Source organism: Leptonychotes weddellii, chromosome 12 (genome assembly GCF_054177405.1).
Source record: "Leptonychotes weddellii isolate Sample4059 chromosome 12, ASM5417740v2, whole genome shotgun sequence".
Lineage (NCBI taxonomy): Eukaryota > Metazoa > Chordata > Mammalia > Carnivora > Phocidae > Leptonychotes > Leptonychotes weddellii.
Genome location: NC_138380.1, coordinates 6,531,008 through 6,554,278, shown reverse-complemented (window position 1 = coordinate 6,554,278; position 23,271 = coordinate 6,531,008). Strand labels below are relative to the sequence as shown.

The 23,271-nt window shown below is 42.9% G+C and overlaps 1 protein-coding gene across 5 annotated transcripts in view; it reads left to right on the top strand.

Annotated features, from left to right (window-relative positions):
* The window catches only part of CUL1 (cullin 1), a 102,059-nt gene that overhangs the window by 21,095 nt on the left and 57,693 nt on the right, over window positions 1-23,271 (top strand). For all 5 annotated transcript variants that reach the window (XM_081799904.1, XM_081799905.1, XM_081799903.1 and 2 more), the window contains exon 2: window positions 15,530-15,830. In XM_081799904.1, coding sequence (XP_081656030.1) covers window positions 15,691-15,830 — 140 coding nt within the window. In that variant the 5' untranslated portion in view covers window positions 15,530-15,690. The remainder of the gene's footprint in view (window positions 1-15,529; window positions 15,831-23,271) is intronic.

Sequence of the window (23,271 nt, the reverse complement as noted above, 5' to 3'; positions counted from 1 at the left end):
TTTGAACTTAATTGCAATTGTTCCCTTAGTTCTATATAGAAATGGAATAATACAGTAAGTGTAAAGTTTGCAAGCCTTGAAATTCAGTAATGAAATCGTGTAGACTTATCTAAGGTGATAAGTGTCCTTCCTGATAGATGTACAAGTAGAACCCTGATTCTGGAATGTGCAAATTGTTGGCCTACATTTATAAGGTATTAGCCCCTGTTCTAGCATCTTTAAGATTACTCTTTTATTTGGGGGGTGGGGTGCGCTGAGGGAGAGGGAGAAAGAGAATCTTAAGCAGGCTCCATGCCCAGCCGTGCACGGCACAGATGCAGGGCTCGATCTCATGATCCTGAGATCAGGACCTGAGCCAAAATCAAGAGTTGGAGGCTTAACCGACTGAGACACCCAGGTGCCCCAAGATTCCTTCTTGATTAAAAAGGTTAAACATTTAAATAGTTAACATTCAAGCACTAATTAATGAATATTCAAATAAAATAGTTTTAAATAGATTCGGGGGTGTAAGTATAAATGTCCATTTCATGAATTTGCTAGCTCTTCCTCAATCTTTTTGTTTGCAGTCAACTGGACTTGTCAATACACATTCATATCATGAAGTTGTCACTTGGCGTTTTGCATGGTTCCTTTGCAAGCCACATTGTAATCTCTTGGTGGCATGCTTCTTAAGGAAGCAGAGTAAGAAATTTCTACCTCTCTAAAGAAGCATTGTGGGATGGGGTGATGGAAAGAACATGGCTTTAGACTCTAAACACTTGGGTCTGAGTCCTTGCTACTTACTTGCCGTGACTTTGGGCAGATTACTTAATATCTTTGAGCTTGACTTTCCTCACTTGTAAGAGATGGTACCATGCCCGGAATATAGTTACTGTAAGGATTAAGTGAGAGTACTAAGGCTGCTGTTGGCACAGTCTAGCATCCTAGCTTGCAGTAAATATCAGGTCCTCTCCTTACACAGTTAATAAACTGACCTGCAGCAGTTGCACTTGGTGCACACTGGGGGTGGTCATGGATGTGGTGGAGTGTAGACAAAGGTCACAGGAGTTAATTCACGTAACAGAATGAATGGCTCTCTGTGTTTTAGAAAGTAACTCGGGCAGCAGTGTGGAAGGGTGCATTGGAGGGGGCAGGACCGGTGACAGCGAGGCCGGTGAACAGGGTTGTGTTAGTGACCCAGGTGAGATGACGGAGCTTGAACTGGAGTTGTGGTGTGTACAGAGAGCCTTGCGGATTCAGGAACTACGAGGGGAGCGTTGATGGAAGTGATGCACAACGGGCGAGGACATGGGGAGTCGGAGCCAACTTGTCTTTCTAAGCTGGGAAATACAGAAGGGGGGGGTGGTTGGTTTGAACGTCGAGAGGGCAGTCGGGGGCTCAGCACGACCCTCATGTCACGTGTCCGCAGAAGGCCTGGGGAGGACGGGGAAAGTGGGGCGCCTGCTGTTAGGGGGCAGGCGGTGCTTGCATTGCCACCTGAGGCTCCTGTTAACCGAGGTGGGAAGAAAGGCCGAGAGGGAGGCGTTCAGTTTTGGACACTACGATCGGGGGGCGGGGGGGAGGAATGGAGGACAGGGAGCTGGGTTGAGCAGAGGCTTGGAGCTGCAGGTGTGCAGAGGGTTGTGTGGCCATCTGTTATCAGGGCAAAGTAGGAGCGCCACACCACCCTGCGCGGGGGCCAATCCTCCTCCTGAAATCATCAGAGTGACACTGTAGCCATGTATCATCACCGTCCCCAACAGAACTGCCCGCAGAGTTCACAGCCGGAAGCTGTAGCCGTCTTGCCATGCACTTCAACCCAGGTTGCCTGAATCCGCCTCTTGCCCATGTACTGCGTACATTTGAAACTTCAGTGGCATTTAAGAATTTCTAATAAGACTTGAGAATTTCTCAGCCTGGCAACTTTGCGATCTCAGTTCTGAATGGCATTGAGTACCCTTTCACCTGCTGAATCGTTTTCTTATGTCTTGTGTATCAACTAGATGTTGCTAGAACCTCACGGTATGTTCCAGGCATGTGAGGTATGACATACTACTGCAGGGGACGCCAGCGAACCCACTTGCCACCTCCCTGAATGGACTGTCGCCAGTGCCGCACCTCCCGCCCCCTGGGAGCTCCCTGTGTGCCCTTCCCTGCAACCATCTTGAATTGCCCTCCCCTCCCATCCTCTTGCCTTTCTTTCTAGTTTTACTTCGTATGTTGTGTAGCTTTGCTCCGATTTTTGTTAGCTTTTTATTCTAGAAAATAGGAACTACAATGTACATATCTGTTACTCAGCTTTTTTCCTGCAGTATTTTAGAGCAAATCCCAGGCATCATATCATTTCATGCAGGAGAGAATGGATCTCTACCAAGGATGGTACTTTGTTGTTGTTTTTAAACAACACATAAGCACGGTAAGACCACGGTGGCCCTTGCCGTCGCCAGATGCAGGTCTTCTCATTCTTGGTGGGGCTTGCCAGCCGTCTCTCCTCTCATAGAAGTACTCTTTAAAAAAATCAATATTCTGTATAAAACATTATCATACCAGGTGTATTCTCCGTCACCTTTTTCACTCAGTCTTTCTAAGATTCATCCATGTTGAGCGTGTGGCTAAAGTTGACTGAATTTGTTTGTGGCCTATTGTGTGACTGTCCTACAGTTTATCTGTGAATTCTCCTGTTAGCGGACGTGTGGGTTGTTTCCAGGTTTGGGTTTTTTGTTGCTCATATAAAGAGTGCAGTGAGTGCCTGTGTTTGCACGTTTGTTGGTGTCCATACACAGAAGTTTCCCTAGGTGTAAATCGTTTGTTCTGCAGGACAGTAAATGTCTTAGGTGCCGTGCTGCAAATCAAAGCCAGGGTTTTAGGCATTCTTTTAACCAAGTGTTAGAAAATAAGTCATTACTTTATTGAGTAATACCCAGGATCATTTAAATTTTAATCAGATTTAAAATGTCACCAAACTAGAAAAGCAAAATTTAGCCTTGTTGTTTTTATTTCTTCCCTTTCTTTTAGGAAACCCTTTTTGTTCTGTGCAGCCTCCTCTTCTGGTTTAGGAACAATCTGCTCGTTTTCAGTCAGGATTATCTCAAGAGTGGCAGGGAATGCCCCTGAGGGGGTTAATCCGACCAGGAGCTCAGATTTCCTTCAGCTGGATGTGCTCAGTGACCAGAGAACCTAAACCCTTAAGTTCAGCAACTCTGTTTTTAAGCATGTGCAGAAAAAACTTCACTCTCTTTGGGTCACCAGCTCTGCATCCAGCCCCCCAGTTTGGCCTGGCACACCTACCCAGCTCCGCCATTCTCAGGACAAAATGGCAATATCGCTTGAAGAGTAACATCCTTCAGATATTGGTGGCTTTTCAGATATGCATACCGCTGATGCCTGGGCAGTTTCTTAAAGTGAACACGAGATTTTAATCACTTGATTTGCATGATTTTGTGGGGTTTTCTGGGTGAGGAGGATAGTGGATCATTTTCAGAGATCACCTCATAACACTTACGGGAAGAGCTTGTTTTGTTTTTTTAACAGTGAATGTTAATTGTGTTTTCACAAACTCTTTATTTTTAGAAGAAACTAACATTTTAAGTCAGTGCTTTTTTATCTTTTTATATTTTCAAAAGCCAGTCAGCCTAACTGAAGCACTATAGTCTTTTTTTGAAAAACCTTGTTTCTGGTACAACTCTGATTTGAATCTATCTTTTTTTTTTTTTTTTAGATTTTTTTTTTTTTTTTAAATTCATGAGAGAGCGAGAGAGAAAGGCAGAGGGAGAAGCAGGCTCCCAAGAAGCAGGGAGCCCGATGCGGGACTCGATCCCAGGACCCCGAGATCATGACCTGAGCCGAAGGCAGACGCTTAACCATCTGAGCCACCCAGGCGCCCTTGAATCTATCTTTAACACTCCTCAGCTTTCGCTTCTGCAGCAGCATCTGCTCAGTGTGTTTAGTCTTACAGAAAGAGAGGCCAATATCAGGACTTTATTAATAGGTAGAAGTGGTATCTGGACTTTTGGAGTAGTTGAGGTGAAATTGAAGATGGGTTATGATTCTCTTACTTTAAAATATGTGGATTTGTCCCCTTGAGTAGAGATGTAGTTATGTTCCTTCAAGGTCTTAAGAATTTATATTCCTGTCTGTCCTTTTTTTTTTAAAGATTTTATTTACTTATTTGACAGAGAGAGACACAGCAAGAGAGGGAACACAAGCAGGGGAAGTGGGAGAGGGAGAAGCAGGCTTCCCCGGGGAGTGGGGAGCCCAACGCGGGGCTCGATCCCAGGACCCTGGGATCACAACCTGAGCCGAAGGCAGACGCTTAACGACTGAGCCACCCAGGCGCCCCTATTCCTGTCTGTTCTACGCTGAGGAATTGGGAGGGGAATAAAACATTAGGAGAATACAGGAAGCTTAATTGGTTAGATGTGTGGTTAAGAAATGCTTGGCCCTGTAGGCCAGTTCGAGGGCCATGGCCAAGTCTTACAAAGGGGAAGCCATCCTCCTTCCTGCACTTAGAGGCTTCAGTCCCCTTTGTGTCTCCCAGTGGTCATGGTTGCAAGCCCTATTTGACAAATTTTAGGTTGCTGGCCATCTTTCTGTCTTCTGAACTAGCACTCCTGGAGCTGCATTGCACATCGTCTCTGCCCAAACCCTACCCCCTCCCCTCACTTCCTCCCCGACCTCACTTCATGGAGCTCCCTGGAGTCCTACCCTGTGAATAGGAAACTCCTCTGTAGCCTCTGTCCACATTCCTTAAACTTCCTTGCTCATCCTCAATCGTTAAGCCTCCTCAAAGCCAACCTGTGGCTGTTTATGTTCTCCCACATTCCATAAGCCTCCAGGGTGAAGGTGGATCAGTGCCGCACAATCAGAGACTGACTTTCTGGAGGTGCTGCGGGTTCCCCTCCCTGTGGTGGTCACCTGCTCACCATCGACTTCAGAAGTTCGTTGGACAGTCTGGCATCCAGCCCAGTCCTCCTCTCCTTTCTCAGCACCCACCATCTCAGGTGGCTCACCACCTGTGTGCACATTGCTCCCTGTGCCTTGGCCGTCACTTCCTTGAGCTCCATTCTGTTCTAGTCCTTCTCAGGCCTGGCCCCTCAGCCTGGGCCTTACCACCCAGACTGCATTATTCCCCAGGTCATTGATCTGACCTCCCGCTGCCAACCACAGCCTTCTGTCCTCCTGACCCTCGCTCTCTTTCTCAGACGTCACATCCCCCTTCCAGCTTTTCTTACTTCTTCATGGCCAAAATAGTCTGCAACTCTGGCCCTCCCAACCCATTCCAGTTTGATTTCTGTCCTTAAAACCACAGTGAGGTGTCACCAGTGACTACAAACTAAAGCCAGAAGCTGCATTTCCTCATGATGATGAAAATAATAGCTATCATTTATTCTCTGTGTTGTCTCACTCTTCCTGACCCCCAGGAGATATATTAAGTGATTTACCCAAGATCATACAAGAAGTAAAGGGCAGAGCCTTTTATATGACTCTGATGAGGCCCCGCCGACCATGGCCCTTTCTTCCTGTGGCCTCCAGGATAGGGGTCCTCTCATTGTTTGGGCTGTAACTTTACAGATACAGACTCTGGTTCCCCATCATCTAGTCAGTTTCTAAATGTCCTCCGGACTCAGTTTGGGCCCATCTGCTTCTGTCATTTCTCTGACTGACTCTGGTTCCCAGACTCCAGTAGTGCCTGTCAGAGATGATCTCTCCACAGCCCAGCCTCCTAGGATGATTCACAAGCACTGAGTAGCCTGCCTCCCGCCAGTCTGTTCTTGCTGTTCCTCCTCTACTGTGTTCTAACCTGGTAGATGGTTCCATAGTCCATTTATCATATAGATACATACAGGCATTTATCGTGCACAGTCAAGTCAGCAGGAGAGAAATCCTTAGAAGACTGCTTGTTCTAGTATCACTTATAACTATTGAAAAATAAACACCTACAAGCTCTTTAACAGGGGACTAGTTTGATGAACAATAGACTTTTAGCTCCAGAAACAAGGAGGTATATTTCATTAAGTGAAGTGAGGTATATTTCATTATTAAAGAAAAAGTTGCAAAACTGTGTGGTTGATCCCAAGAAGGTTAGAAATAAGTAGGGATCAGTGCAGAGTTACCTTTAAAAAAAAAAAAAAAATTAAGCTCTGTTGTTCCTTGAAACATTAGTTTTTTTGAAAAACCTGTCCTGAGGTATGTCCAAGAAAAAATACTCTTTGGCCAAGTCAGCTTGAGTGGATGGAGACTCATAAGATATGTCCACTTAATAAGACCTCCAAAGTCTTGTAGCAAACAAAACTATTTAACTTCACGAAAGTTAGCGTTTCCCATAACCTTTGATATTCTTTCTGTTGAGTTGGTGTTCCAGTGAGTGTTCGGTGGAAGACTGTTATAAGTGCTCATTTTTAAAAAAGCCCTTTTATTACTAATGAGACTCTGAATTACTAATATCAAAGAGGATATATTTTTCAGGATTCTTGGAGGTGGTTTATTTAGTTTGCACATCTAATCAGTGAAGGAATCTTGTGCACCATTAATCTGGAGAAATGGGCTGTTTGGTTAGTTCACAGTTTGAATTGTTAGAAAGCTTGTTTAATGTGGATTCTGTTGCCTTTCATACCCCTTTGGAACATAGTCTTTGAGAGAAGTCCTTAAATGTACAGCCTCCCTTTTCCTTTATTACGTGTTTGTTTTGACTCTGTGTTCCATCCCACTATCTTATTTTCCTAGGCAGAGATGAAAGTGAAGTGGAGTAGTGCGTGTGCTTGTGTTGTGATTTGTTGGGGCTTCACTGGATCCAGTGGGCACTGCTTCTGGTCCCTGCCTGTGATGGGTTGTGTTTTGTGCCTTGGTTTCCTGTACAAATCTGCAGATTCTGTGTCTGAAAACTTCAGTGGTACTCCTGGATGTTCATGACCGCAGATGGTAAACCCAGTAATGTCAAGGGTCTACTCTACCAGAGGACTTTTTTTTTTTTTTAAGGTTTTATTTATTTGCGAGAGAGAGAATGAGAGACAGAGAGCATGAGAGGGAGGAGGGTCAGAGGGAGAAGCAGACTCCCTGCTGAGCAGGGAGCCTGATGTGGGACTCGATCCCAGGACTCCAGGATCATGACCTGAGCCGAAGGCAGTGGCTTAACCATCTGAGCCACCCAGGCGCCCCTACCAGAGAACTTTTGAAAACGACCTAACTTCCTAAGTATAGATTTTTAGTCTTGTCTTTGTTTTTTATAGCGATTGCCTTTTTGGACCTCCAAAGTTTTTTTGGCTATGTAATATGATTTATTGGGAAAATATTTTTACCCCTTACCTAAAAACCATTTGAAACTGACTTCTTATTAAGTCTGCTTAAGGCTATTGACAGTTTTGATGGACTGGTCCAGAGATGGAGGCCAGAGAGTTTGTATAGTGGTGTATTTCTGAAATTTCAACATTGACAGATAAGCCCATCTTTTATGGGCACCTATGTCATATGTTATTACTCCAAGCGATCTTACAGTTTATTCATCAAACACTTGAGTGGTGCATGAGCAGATTAACCCCCTTGCCCCGCCCCACCACCACCACACCCAAGTGGAAAACTATTACTAGAGCATTGTGTGTCCGTTCGGACAGCCTGGTGGATAGGAGGTGCCCCGCCTGGGGCCCCTTCAGGAAGGGCGTTGGCTGCCAGCGTGGGCAGTCTGGTCAGCAGGTGCCCCAACTTTCAGCTCTTTCAGGGCCTGCCTCAGCTGCAGAGAGCGGCCCGGCCTGGCCCACTTTTGGCGACTGCGCCCTTGTGTGTGACACTCTGACGGTGGGTGCTTCCCACAGAGTTCCCTGTGGGCCGGGTGCCAGCTTCGTAGGGGCTTGGTCACAGCACACACTCTGCCTGATCCTGCTTCCCTCATCGCATGGATGCTTCGTGCCTAAGAAGCATCTCCCGCCCAAACTCTGTCCCCACATCTGCTCCGGAAAGGCCACCCAGATACCAGCAGGTCGGCTCCTGCTGTCAGCATGTGGTCTGACCTTTAAAACTTGTTTCGATATGCTTGTTTGTAATGTTTCCTTTTAAACTTAGTTTTAGACTTCTTTGCTGTAATATTAATAATAAATGTTTAAGTATATCGGTGTGAGGCTCCCTAGGGGATATTGAAAATACAAGGTAAAGATATCCTCTTTAAACTTCTGGGTTAAACACAGGGCGCCTGGGTGGCTCCGTCAGTTAAGCATCAGATCCTTGATTTTGGCCCAGGTCCTGATCTCAGGGTCATGGGATGGAGCCCCTTGCCTGGGCTCCATGCTGGATGTGGAGCCTGCTTAAGATTCTCTCTCTCCCTCTCCCTCAGCTCCTCCCCTGCCCCACCCCTCCCCTGCATGCATGTGTGAGTTCTCTCCCTCCCTCCCCCCTCCCCCCCTCTCAAAAATAAATAAGTAAACAAACTTCTGAGTTAAATAGATGAGGACATGTGAGTTTTTGAGAACCTCAGATCAACTGTGTATGAATTTGGGGGTACCCAGTGGGGACAATTAGAAAACTGGAACGGGTAGTTTGAAATAGAATATTTTGCTTATTTTCCAGCATATTCTGCATATAAACTGAGATGTGCTGTTGCACAAAGTTACATGTGTACAACTAGACATAAAGCATGTGTAATACAGTAAACTTGACATTTTAACATGAAAAGGTTGTATTTGATCTTGTAGAGAGTATCAGCAAGTCTTGGTGTAGAGTAAGATTCGTTACTAGAATCAGAAGTGCAGTAGAGGAAGGAAGAGCTTGTAAAGCACATATTTGGATGCTGCTGCTGAGCTAGGAGAGTGGAGGTGTTCTGGAGAAAACTCATACTGACCATTTTATTTGGTGTGTTTTAATTTTGCCAGAGGATAAGTGGTGTCTTGACTTTATCCTTTCTGCTGTTCAGTGGTTTTCTTAGTTTAAAAAATGTCAGGCATTTTTTTAAAAGTTGGCTTTCTTAAATTTTAAAATATTTGAATGGATTTAATATTGATACAGCTAGGACTGATTTGTTAGTTCTTTCAAACCGTTGGCTGTTTTAATTAGAGCTGTTTGGGTTCCTAAGATTAATAAGTAGAAAATTGGTGAATCTGGGTTTTTCTTTTGGCTCTTTTAGTGGTTTCCCTGGCGGGGAGCGGGGGGGTTGTTTTGTTTTGGTTTTGGTTTTTTTGCTTTTTGGGGGGTTTTTTGTTTTTTTTTTTTTAAACCTTTTTTAAAAAGTTTTTTATTTTAATTCCAGATATAGTGTTTTGTTAGCTTCAGGTATACAATATAGTGATTCAACAATTCTATACTTTACTCAGTGCTCATCATAATAAGTGTGCTCTATAATCCCCATCACCAGTCTCACCCATCTCCCTACCCACCTCCCATCTGGTGACCATCAGTTTCTTCTCTGTAGTTAAGTGTGTTTCTTGGTTTCTCTCTCTCTCTCTTTTTTTCTTTGCTTGTTTTGTTTCTTAAATTCCACTTATGAATGATACTGTATGGTGTTTGTCTTTCTCTGACTGGCTTATTTTGCTTAGCATCATACTCTCTAGCTCTATCCATGTTGTTGCAAATGGTAAGATTTTTTTTTTCTTTTTTGTGGCTAATATTCTACTCAGTGGTAACATTCTACTCTATGTGCCACATCTACTTTATTCATCAGTTAATGGGCACTTGGGCTGCTTCCGTAATTTGGCTATTGTAAATAATGCTGCAGTAGACATAAGAGTGCGTGAATCCCTTTGAATTAGCGTTTTTGTATTTTTTGGGTAAATACTCAGTAGCTCGATTACTGGATTATAGGGTAGTTCATTTTGTAACTTTTTGAGGAACTTCCATACTGTTACCAGTTTGCATTCCCAACAACGGTGCAAGAGGGTTCCTTTTTCACCCCATCCTTGCCAACACCTGTTGTTTCTTGTGTTTTTGATTTTAGCCATTCTGATTGGTAGGAGATGAAATCTCATTGTAGTTTTGATTTGTATTTCCCTGATGATGAATGATGTTGAGCATCTTTTCATGTGTCTGTTTGCCATCTGGATGTCTCCTTTGGAGAAATGTTTCTTCATGTCTTCTGCCCATTTTTTAGTTGGAATATTTGGGGTTTTTTGGTGTTGAGTTGTATCAGTTCTTCATATATTTTGGATACTAACCCATTATTGGATGTGTCATTTGCAGAAAATCTTCCATTCAGTAGATTGTCCTTCAGTTTTGTTGATTGTTTTCTTTGCATGTAGAAGCAGCTTTTTATTTTTATGTTCCAATATTTTTGGTGGGTTTTTTGTTTTGTTTTGTTTTTGTTTGGTTTGGGTTTTTTGCTTTTATTTCCATTGCCTCAGGAGGCTTATCGAGAAAAATGTTGCTACGGCTGATGTTAGAGAAATGACTGCCTGTGTTCTCTTCAAGGATTTTTATGCTTTCAGGTCTCACATTTAGGCCTTTAATCCATTTTGAGTTTATTTTTGTGTATGGTGTAAGAAAGTAGTCCAGTTTCCTTCTTTTGCACGTAGCTGTCCTGTTTCCCAACACCATTTGTTGAAGAAACTGTCTTTTTCCCATTGTATATTTTTGCCTCCTTTGTTGAAGATTAATCAGCCATATAATTGTGGGTTTATTTCTGGGTTTTCCATTTTAGGCCGCTGATCTGTCTGTTTCTGTGCCAGTACCATACTGTTTTGATCACTTTGTATAACTTTGTCATATAACTTGAAGTCTGGAATTGTGATACCTCCAGTTTTGTTTTTCTTTTTCAAGACTATTTTGGCTACTTGGGGGGGCGGGTCTGTTGTGGTTCCATACAAATTTTAGGATTGATTGTTCTAGTTCTGTGAAAAATGCATTGGTATTTTGATAGGGATTGCATTAAATCTGTAGATTGCTTAGGTGGTTACAGGTATTTATTTTAACAATATTTGTTCTTCCAATCCATGAGCGTGAGATGTCTTTCCGTTTGTGTTGTCTTCATTTTCTTTCATCAGTGTTTTATGGTGTTCAGCGTACAGGTCTTTCACCTCTTTGGCTGTTTATTCCTAGGTATTTTTATTATTTTTGGTGCAGTTGTAAATGGGCTTCTTTTCTTAATTTCTCTTTCTGCTGCTTCATTATTAGTATATAGATATACAACAGATTTCTGTATATTGATTTGCTAAATTTACCGTGTTCATTTATCAGTTCTAGTAGTTTTCTCATGGAGTTTTTAGGGTTTTCTACCTATAGTTATGCCATCTGCAAATACCGAGTGTTTTACTTCTACCTTGCCAACTTGGATGCTTTATTTCTTTTTCTTGTCTGATAGTTGTGACTAGGACTTCCAGTACTATGTTGAATAAAAGTGGTGAGAGTGGACATTCTTGTCTTGTTCCTGACTGTAGGGGAAAGACTCTCAGTATTTCCCCTTTGAAGATGATGTTAGCTTTGGGTTTTTCATAGACGGTCATTATTACATTGAGATCTACTTTGTTAAGGATTTTTATCATGAATGGATGTTGTACTTTGTGAAATGCTTTTTCTGCATCTACTGAAATGATAATACAGTTTTTATCTTCTTTCTCATTGATGTGATGTATCACCTTGGTTGATTTGCAAATACTGAAATTAGTTTCCCTATTTATTGACACCTTACAAATGAAAGAACCTAAAATTCAGACTAGAGTACTGGGGAATCCTGGCTTTTGAGAATCCAGGGGTCTGCTTGTGGTCCTGCCACTTTCTAGCATTATAACCTTGGTCAGGTTTGATTGCTTCTCTGACTCAGGTTTGTTTTTTTTTTTTATCTGTAAAAGGAAGGGCCAGAAGTATGTTTAAGGTTAACCTCTAATCCTATTGTAATTGGCTCTTATGAGCAAATATTTCTGGTACAGAAATGTGTGGTACATAAATTTTCCAGTGTACAAGTCTGTCACCTACCAGAAGTTAATGGGTTAGCTTTTCAGGAAGGGGCTTTATTCCACAGTAGTGCTGTGCCTGCTCTGATTTACTATAAATAGTACATAAGACTCCCTGTGGTAGTGCCTGGCACATGATAGTTTCCTACTATATATTTGTTAAATAAAATGTTAATGATCACTGAATTTCTAGAACTCTTCTAAGTCTGTTTAAACACCATGTTAAAATATGTATACATTTGCAATGACCAGAATAATACACAACATTACTAAATGAGACAGCAAGAAATAAATTTTAGCCTAAAATCTAGTGTTTGAAGGAAAAAGTGTAGAAGAAACAAGATAGAATTTAATGGAGATTCTAAAGGGGGACTTGGGGGCAAGTTCAGATGCTTTCTAATAGTGGTATTTCCTTATTTTTAAATCCTTTAAAAACATCCAGCTTTTTAATTCCTTGGTTTATTATTTCATTTATTCATACAAAACACTGACCTATGCACCAGGCTCTGAACTAGGTTCTCAGGATACTATGGTGAGCCAAAAGAGATGGTCTCTGTGCCATGGATCGTTCTCACTAGAGAAGGGAGGAACCCCGACAGGGAATTAACCAGGAATAAGCATAAGAAGGGAAAGTCCCATGAAGGGGGCGAACCTTGTCTGGGACTTGTAGTGAGTCTGACTGGGCGGAGAGTGAGCACAGGGGCTGTCTGGCACAAGCAGCAGCAGATGCAGTGATCCTCAGGAGTGGGGAGCAGACTGGCACAGCCAGGAAAGGAGGGGAAAGCTTGCACGGCTGTGCCCAAGGGGACGAAGGGGAGTTTTGTAAGAGAAGAGACAGAAAGGTCCCGTCGTAGAGAGCGAATGGCTTGCACGGCGTGGCTGCCAGGGCTCCAGGAAGGGCAGGGCTCTGGGCAGGGCTGGGTCTGGGCAGGGCAAGGTCCGGGCAGGGCAGGGTCTGGGCAGGACTGGCTCCTGGGCCAGGCTGCGGTCCTTTGTCAGGTGCGCGAGGGAGGGGCTGTGGCTTTTGTGCTTGACTGTGTTGGTGTTGGGGGGTGGTGTGGAAATGATTAATCTCCTATAAAACAACTCAGTAAATTGTTTCAAGTTTTCCCAAAGAGAAGAGAAGATCTGGGAGTGCCTTGTTCAGGATTTCCCTGCCTCCGACACCAGTTTGACTCCCTGTTGCTCTTGGGGTGACGCCTAATCAGATTTCTAGTTTTAGACTCAGCTGCTGTGTGAAGCCTCGAGGGGGTGAGTCAAGGGGAGGGGCGCTCTGGGAGTCCAGTGTAGACGGCTCAGACGGCAGCCCGGTGTACGACGACGACAATGACAGTGATGATGATGTCGTCATCCTCATCGTCCACTGGGATGGGAAACGGAGGCAGTGAGTGAGTGGATGTGACATGACCCCAGAGGGTAAAATCAGTAGCCCTAGACTGTGAAAGAGTAGGAAGGAGACATTAGAATTATTCCCCAATTTCTGACACGTGGATACATGGAGCTGCCACTTACGGAGATGGGCAGCCGCGGTGAACAGTGGAGCTAGGACAGTCCCTGAGTTCAGCCGTAGACCTGTGGGGTGTGCGACATCCGGGAGGGGACTGAACTAGACACTCGGATGTAGAGCCGAGCCTGGACTTGAGAGAAGCCGACTGGGCTGGAGATACACTTCGTGAATTGCTGGCATGTGGAGGTTTGAAGAAGGAAGGTTGATGGTGGCTCCATAGGAATCCATTTACTTGAAGTTACTTTTAGGGTGCCCAGTGGAAATGATAGGGTGAGGAAAAGGTGAAAATGGGAGGAATGGAACATTTTTCTCAGTTGCTGCTAGAAATTAGAAGAGAAAAAGGAGTAAAAGAGTATCTAGAGAAGGCTTATCTAAGATAGAATTAACTGTGTGAGTCTGGGGAATTTAAGTGATAATTTCCCCTTAGGGGAAAATTAAGCGTGAGGAAGGAGTGCAGGCTTAACTAGGTAATGATACCAGGTAGTACCACGAGTCCCAGCCATACTATAGAGTCAGGTGTTGGCCTGATCCCCCCCAAGGTAGACGGAAGGAAAGGCAGATTGCACTTATATTTAGGGAACATTTGCAAAGCGGTTGCTGAGTTGTTGGTTTCCTTTAAAACTTGAGGGAATTCTTGTGTTAGCGATCTTTGTATTCTGCATTTGAACATACTTCTTTGAATGGATGATGTAAAATACTTTCAGGATCAAGAACGGGATTGTGGTTTCATAAAATATTAGGTCCCAAAGCTTAGATTATAAGTATTAGAGATGATTTAGTTTTCAGTAGTTCAGACTTGATCCACAAGCATGAACTGCATTCTCCTTAAACGTGCCTTAGCCTAGGGAGAGCTCTATGATGCCATCGAAGATGCAGGATGCCCCCAGTTCCTTGCGGAGCTCAAACCTGAATTGGCAGGCTTTGACAACCCATCCTTATTGCTCCAGACACCGTTCACCTCCCAACATTTATTTTATGGAGCCATTAAAATAATTCATTGTTTCTTAATTTTACAGGAGTACTCATTTAACAAGCTCCACATTTTGATGTGATAGACACAGACGATCCGTAAGGTGTGACTGTAGTATTGCATAGGGAGGAATACTGAGTTAACATGATACTGAATAGTGAGGTGCTTTATCTGTGGATTCTGAGATCCTAAAGCATTATAAGTTCTATTTTGTAGTAGCCTTATACACTTGGAAATAATAGCCAGTATTATTTGTTGAGCATTTACTCTGTGTTAAATATTGTATATACGTTGTCTTACTTAAGTTTCACAGTAACTGTCTGAAGAAAATGATTGACCCCCCCCTTTTGTAGATTCAGAAATTGAGGCTTAGAGAAGTGTGAAGTACCTTAGCCAAGTCCTCATACCCAGTAGGTGTGGAGCTGAGCTTCAAACCCCAGTCTCTGAATTTAAGGAACATCTTAAATTTTGATGATTCTTGGGGCGCCTGGGTGGCTCGGTCGGTTGGGTGTCTGCCTTCGGCTCAGGTCATGATCCCAGGGTCCTGGGATCGAGCCCCGCATCGGGCTCCCTGCTCAGCGGGGAATCTGCTTCTCCCTCTGCCTGCCGCTCTGCCTACTTGTGCTCTCTATCTCTCTGTCAAATAAATAAATAAAGTCTTTAAAAAAAAAAAATTTTTTTTTTTTTGATGATTCTTGCCAGATTCCCTTCTGAAAGGTGAGTGACCATTTCCCTGCACCTCAGCCTCACCAACATCTGCATTTTTGCAAAGTGCTAAGTGAAAAATTCTTAAAATTCACAGATAACCAGTGAGACTGGTTTTTCCTACTTTTTAGGTATTTGATTTTCTCTGGGAGTTTCCTTTGGGTTTATCTTTGTAATTGTTATGTGGGTCAAGTCGTATAGTTTAAGTTTTACCTCAGAAGGCAAAGAAAGGCTACAGTGTTAGTTGTGCTTACGCAGTTTCACCCAGCTTCTCTTGTGAGCACTTTTCTTGAGTTCATAGGATTCCGAACTAAATCTCTTAAGTAAGCATATTTCTGTACATAGATCATATGAGTTTGTCTCCACAGAGAAAGAGAAATATTCTCTAGATTAGCGTGGTACCCTCTAATGCCTACAGACAATGTTTCTATCTGTGTGGCAGGCACCCTATTACCCACCCCAGGATGTCAAGAAAAAATTCATTGACTTGCTTTATTTTTTCTTCAGGTTTGCCTGCAATGAGATTTCATTCTCTACATTTAAAGGACATCCTTTCTGAGCTGCTGTGAATAAATTTGGAATGATACTGTATATTTTCATCTAATGGAGAATTAGCTGTACCTTGCATAAGGATTGCTACACTGGACGACTTCAGAATATTACTCACAATGTCATCAAACAGGAGTCAGAATCCCCATGGACTGAAGCAGATTGGCCTTGACCAGATATGGGACGACCTCAGAGCTGGAATCCAGCAAGTATATACCAGACAAAGTATGGCAAAATCCAGATACATGGAACTCTACACGTATCCTACTGCTTGAGCTGAAATTAATTTGCTTAGAATTTTGATTATTCACTAGTACGATCTGTGAATTGTTAGAAGTTTTACATTGTGTTTCTCTTTCCAGCTCACCCTGTGATATAATCAGAGTTCTTTTTGTAGCTTTAAAAATGAACTCACTCTTTAAGTTTTTTGACCAGAGGTGAAATTGGCTAGTTGGTTAGTCTAAAACAATGCTGTTCAGTGTAGTAGTTACTCGCTCCATGTGGCTGTTTACATTTGCAGTCACTTAAAATGAACCGTTCCTAAGTCATGGTTTCTGTATTTCAGGTGCTTGGTAGGTGGCAGACAACTTCTGTCATTGCAGAAAGTTCTGCAAGGGTCAAGTGTAGTTACAATACAGTAACTTTTTTTTTTTTTTTTTTGGTAGTAAAATAGAGTGCATTCTTTGCAGGTGGGTATGTAACAGTCAAGTGGGTAAATAATAGTAGGTGTTCTTTCTTTTGAACTTGAAGTAGGTAATGTAATTTCTTATTCCGTTTATCGACACCATTATATTTCGGGAATGCAGGATGATGTGCGGGTCCTTGTGGCATAACTGAGAGCAGCCCATGTGATCGAGTCTGCCCGCTGCGCCATGTGGTTGAAGTTTCTGTTTTTGCCAGACCCCAGATCTACCTGCCCCTCGTTTCTAGGTCAGGATCCTTTTTTATTTGGGTCAACATACACCTCAAGTCATGATTTTTGCCTTGGAATCAAAAGAAACCTGTGCGTTGATGTCTTTCTTTTTTTTCCTTACGCCTACAAGTTCTTATCAACGTTGGAAGTTTCTGGTTTTTTAAACCCTGTAGTACTGTGGGCTGAAATAGTTTATTCTGGTTTTTTTTTTTTTTTGAAGTCTTCTTTTTCCCCAACCAGTACACTAGGAATCACATTCCTGTTTCCTAGTCTTGGCTATCTACCTCGCAGGAGGTTACAGCATAAGCATACTCAGGATTCATATTTAATCTCCATCCTGATGTTCTGTGACACAGTTCACGATCCCTGGAGTTGTGGGCCCTTTTTCACCCGGAGTAAATCTGAGCCGTGGGCCGCCTGCAGCAGACGCTCTGCAGGGATAACATGCCAGGACATGCTGGTCCTGCTGCTGCTCAGTCCCTGCCAGTTGCGCAGTCAGGTCTCAGCTCAGCTGCTGCCGTCGCTCTCCTCAGCTGGACACGCTTAGCCCCCCGCCAGCTCTCCCACGGGAGCTGTGGGCATGAGGGGAATAGTCCAGGTGGTGGCCTTTCTACCCCCTTCACCGGCCTGCTGCAGACTTCTCTTTTATAGAAACTCAGAATCTCACAGAAAAGCAGATCAAGCCAAAAAAAATAAATTCTTTTCACAATACATTCATGATGATCCATGTCTACTTTGAAATAACCGTCTAACCCAACGAATGTATTTGGACATTTTCGTGTTTGTTTGTTTTAAGATGTTATTGATTTATTTATCTGAGAGACGGAGAGAGCACCAGCGGGGGTGGGGGAGGGGCAGAGGCAGAGGGAGAAGCAGGCTCCCCGCTGAGCAGGGAGCCCCATGTGGGACTGGATCCCAGGACCCTGAGATCATGACCTGAACCACCCAGGCGCCCCTGGACATTTTCATCTTGTACTTTTTTTTTTTTTTTTTTTAAGTAATCTTTGATACCTAATGAACATGGTTTATATCAAATAAACTTAAGCATAAAGGTATTTTCTAATTTTTCCAAATGTAAGCTACTATTCTCATATATATTTTTCCGTGCTTTGAAAGTAAGGCTCTAAAGGACATAACTGATTCACAGAAGAAATGCAAATGACAAAATATCCCACCTCATAATTATGGAAGAAATGAAGAATTAGAGGTGCCTGGGTGGCTCAGTCAGCTAAGCGTCTGCCTTAGGTTCAGGTCATGATCCCAGGGTCCTGGGACCAAGCCCCGTGTTGGGCTCCCTGCTCAGCAGGGAGCCTGCTTCTCCTCCTGCCCCTCCCCCTGCTCATGCTTTCTCTCCCTCTCTCTCTCTCTCAAATAAAATCTTAAATAAATTTTTTATACCAAAACTGGAAAGTTTTAAAAAGAAATGATTATAGCCAGTGTTGGCAAAGAGTGGGGGGAGATGAGTTCCTATAGTTAGATGGAAATGTTGTTTGCTGTGAGCTTTCTTGAGAGAAATTTAGAAATACAAAGACCCAAATGTACTTTGGCCCAATGTTTCATTTTGTTTTAATTTTTAATTCTGTTCTAAGGAAATAGTGATATTCAAATTGTATGTGCAAGGCTGTTAGAAATATTTTAATAATAGGAAACAGTGGAAACCAACCTTAGTATTCATCACTAAGGATGACGTGGTATTTAAAGGTTATAAATAGCCAATAAAAATACACTGAAGAGTATTCATTGACATGTAATAATGTCTGTAACAAGGGAGAAGCAGGATACAAAGTGGTACATGTCCCATGAACCCTCAGCACACCCTCTCTTCTTCTGAAAAACAACATAGCACCGTATTGAAAGTAGCTCTCCATAGGTATTGGACTTATAGGTGATATGTTTTTTTAAAAATTTATTTATTGAGGGGCGCCTGGGTGGCTCAGTCGCTTAAAGCTGCCTTCAGCTCAGGTCATGATCCTGGGGTCCTGGGATTGAGCCCCACGTCTGGCTCCCTGCTCAGCAGAGAGCCTGCTTCTCCCTCTCCTTCTGCCTACCACTCTGCCTACTTGTGCTCTCTATCTCTCTGTCAAATAAAATCTTTAAAAAAAAAAAAAAAATTTATTGAGAGAGCTCACACATGCTTGCACACGGGGTGGGGAGGAAGAGGGAGAGAATCTCAAGCAGACTTCATGTTGAGCGAGGAGCTGGACACAGGGCTCGATCCCATGACCCTTAGATCATGACCTGAGCCAAAACCAAGAGTTGGATGCTTAACTGACTGAGCCATCCAGGTGTCCCAATATTTTTTTTTATAGATAAGTTTTAAAATGCTCTTCTGTGCTTTTTAGATTTTCGGTCTAGAAAATACATATGAGGGTGCCTGGGTGGCTCAGTTGGTTAAGCGACTGCCTTCGGCTCAGGTCATGATCCCGGAGTCCTGGGATCGAGTCCCACGTCGGGCTCCCTGCTCAGCAGGGAGTCTGCTTCTCCCTCTGACCCTACCCCCTCTTGGGCTCTCTCACTCTCTCTCTCTCAAATAAATAAGTAAAATCTTTAAAAAAAGAAAATACATATTAAAATATGGGGCACCTGGGTGGCTCAGTTGTTAAGCATCTGCCTTCGGCTCAGGTCATGATCCTGGGGTCCTGCGATTGAGCCCCGAATTGGGCTCCCTGCTAGGCTGGGAGCCTGCTTCTCCCTCTCCCACTCCCCGTGCTTGTGTTCACTCTCTAGTGGTTTCTCTCTGTCAAATAAGTAAAATCTTTAAAGAAAAATAAAATACAGTTTATTATTTGTTTTCATTATGCAAATATAGGTCCTAGTTATACTTACTTGTAAAATGCTGCCTCTCACTACTGACCTTATAAAAATAGTTTTTAGGATTGACAAATTGTATTTATCTTTGGGAGAGAACCCACAGAAATTATATTGCATATAGTTGCCCCTAGAAGCAATTTTTTTGTTTATTAGTATAAACATGATACGTTCAGGTTTTTTCCTTCTAAATTTTGAAGATTTATTTATTATTTTGAGAGACAGCTCGCGCACGAGCAGGGGGAGGGGCAGAGAGAATCTTGAAGCAGACTCCCCGCTGAGCGTGGAGCCTGACGCCAAGCTTGGTCTCAGGACGAGCCAAAATCAAGAGTCAGACACTAAACCGACCGAGCCACTCAGGCGCCTCTCCTTCTAAATTTGATTCATAGTACACCTCAAGCATTTTCAAGCATATTTATGTTAATCACAGTCAGTTGCAGGCAGACATTGCTTTTGAAATATACTGTGGATGTGGATTTGCTTTATATGGGATATCCCTTTTCAGAATCATACCTAACAACAGCCTAGTGAGAACGCGATTCTCTTATAGTTTTACGGACCAACTCTACCAAATGGTAGGTGGTCTCGGGGCTCTTGCGTATTTATACAGGCGATACGTGTGTTGACATGTGAAGATAGAAAGTATTTTTAATGCAACTTTTAGTGTAGTCTTTCCAAATGATTTTAATACAAGTTAATTGTTTAAAATTCCTTTGTAAGTTCCAGTTGGGTGAGAAGTGGTGGAAAAGAGTTCTGTTTAGTTTTGCTTCTTTAGTTGAATTGACTTCTCTTTTAGAAAATGAAAATGGTTTGAGTTTGGTGGTAACTAAAAGTCGTGGAGTGATTCCCCAGATGTGTTTGCTTTAAGTGGAAGGCATGGTGCTGGGTGGGGGGGAATCATTGGAGTCGCCCACCTTTCCCCGAAGCGCCAGCAGTCCTCCCCTTGTCTTACAGCTGGATGTGTGCGGACCACTCCTGCAGGGGGAGACGAGCCATCCCTACAGTCCCTGCAGCAGGGAAGGGCTGGAAACATCTGCAGGAAAGTGCGCACGTGGGGAGCTTTGCCTCAGACCCCTTTGCATCCAATGTGACCCCTTTCAGTGACTCTTCCCTACCAGTCCTGCAAAAGTATGGCCTTGGCAGATGATTGAACAGATCTGGGGCGACGGAAGAGTTGTACGGCCTATTTGGGAGACAGAACCAGGCCTGGCTCTTTAACACAAACTGCCACACCACCTACCACTTACCTGCCTGCTGGCGCTGAGAGGCCTGGACAGACGACCGAGTGAGAGGCCCCGTGTCTGCTCGGGTCCTCAGCTATTTTCTGCCCAAAGGCTGTGTTGCCAAAGAAACTCCAGAGAGCTTTTTGAAAAGACTCTCAAAAGTTATAAAAGCCAAATATGTGTGTTTGTTAGACTCTGGCTGCCTTAGTATAAAACAACTTACCAACTAACTCCTAAATGGAGCTTCTATTTTGTTACCTTTTAGATTTTTAGTTTATTTTTACCTCTTGATGGTTTCCTCTTAATTCCTATATTTAGTTTATCCTCATAGTCTATTTTAGTTGTTTTTGGTTTAAAAATAATTTTAGATGTGACCCATTTTCTTCTAAATACTGGTCATCTTTTGTTTTTATACTCTTCATCTAAAGTAAGTGATGATTAATATGAAGTTATGCATGTGTTAGAACAGCAAGTGGTAAGTGTGGTCTCTGGAAGCGAAGCGACAGAAGGAGCCCCACTTCATGAAGCAAGAAAGCATCTGGAAGCCTGAGGGCTGTGGTTTCCCCACAGCAGAAAAAAACACACCCAGTCATTGAGGAGTGAGTGCATCCATTTTAGAGTCCTTCTTTCGATATGGATTATTCTCCCTTCCAGATGCTGCACTCGAAATACTCCAGCAGTGTCTTTCCTCACGTCTGATTCCAGGGTGACTCAAGGAAGGACTAGCTCCCCTGGATAGAAGACTTCTCTCCAGCAGCTCCTGATACACACGAAGAATCTGCTTTTTCCTTTTCTGATAACATTTCCCCACATATTACAGTTGATTCAATGCTACGATAAAAAAAAAAATGCAAACTGAAGATTGTGTGTTGTCAGAGCTACATAAAGTCTGTCTAGGGGGGTGGGCTATGGTTCTTGTCTTTCTGCTGACTCAGCCTTGATTCAAAGCACCATCCGTGCCATTTTTTTGGTAAGAGGTGGTTTGCTGCTCCCTCAAAAGTATACACCTAGGGGCACCTGGATGGTGTAGTTGGTTAAACGTCCAACTCTTGGCTTCGGCTCAGGTCATGATCTCAGGGTCATGAGATGGAGCCCCGCATCAGACTCTGCGCTCAGCTGGGAGTTTGCTTGAGGATTCTCTCTCCATCCTCTGCACCCCCCTTTCCTTCCCTCTCTTAAAAAAAAAAAAAAAAAAAAGATACACCTATTATTATCTTCCGTATCAGCTTTGTGTCTGTTTCCTCTTCATGAATACAGCAAGTAGGGGTTCCCTAGGCCAGCAGTTTCCATGAAGAGTAGCCGGGCTTTAGGCTGAAGTCTTCCACAATTGGACACAACCACTCTCTCTGTGGATTACAACTACCTGTAGGAAAAACTATGTGAACCCAAGAGTAGATCTATTTGGGAAGTTTTTAAAATGGGATTTTTGTTTTTCAGATCAGTAATCCTTTTGTAAAATTTAGAAGTCCAAAACGCATGGTGAAAAGTCCACCTCCTTTCCTTCCATCTTCCATTTGAGTCTGGGCACACCAGGGGTCCCTGTAGCTGCTTTCTTGGGCACATCTCTCTGTTACCTGTGCACGTGCATGGACACCCCCCCCACACACAAAACGGATGTTTATATTAACTTAAAAATCACCTTTAACACAAATCCTCAATTGTAAGTAAACGTGTATCTGTGTTTTTTGTGCAAATGGTTCGCTGGTAATTGATCCTTACAGAGAACTTGCTCTAAGCCATCCCCGTGAGGGGACAGGGATGGTCTGAGTGCACCCCATTTGAGCTTACAGCTAACCACTTGTAGCTGTTCCTGTGTCATCTGGAGACAAGCATCTTCGTTAGAAACAACGGAAAAATTTATTTTCCTTTTCCTCTGTTACTCTGATAATATTTGTACTTTAGTCAGAATCAGGAATCAGCCGAACAGTTGGTTGAGTTACCCGAATACTGTTGGAAATGTTGAAGATAATACTCTGAAATCAAAATTACTTTTGGCAGATAGTCCTCCAAATGTGTAGTATATTTTTTTCTGTAATTCATATGTAGGTCACTTTGTTTAGGTAAATTGTAGGATTCTGGCTCAGATGTTATGATTTTGTATATGATTTTGTACCCTGTTTTATTTTCCTGTTCTATAGATATGTATTCTGGCTTTTTTTTTTTATTTTTCTGTTATGTTTCAGGTATCTTATATGTTATTTCAGATGCCTAATGAAATGGAAGATGATGGTGCACATGGGGTGTGTGTGATGGAATATTTATGATGGGATATTTTGATGGTCTCATTTTGTTAATTACAAAATCTATAATGAGTAGTGCAGACAGGTAATGTTGCATAGGAGATAGGAGGGAGAAAGATTTTTACCCTGGCAAAGTTGGAGAGTTTCATGAACCAGTACAATTTAAGTGGACTTCAAAGGATGACTATAGATACGGAGAAAAGAAGGGATAAAAGTCTTGCCAAGTTTGGTTGGAGGGAGAAAGATGAATGAGAAAGCAGGAAATAGCACTTGGACATGGCATTGGCTAGCTTGAATTGTAATATAAAAATAACTAGATGAATTGGTTAGTTTAACTGGCTTGGATAAATGGATGATGCCACATTTTAGTGAACCTTGAAAACCAGATGAGTTTGTACATGTTTTATTGTTTTGATTTTGGAAGTGTAGGTTCTATAGAGTTTAGATATATGACTTGAGAATTAATGACTTGATATCAACAAATTTTAGGAGACTTAATCTGGAAACCATATGGAA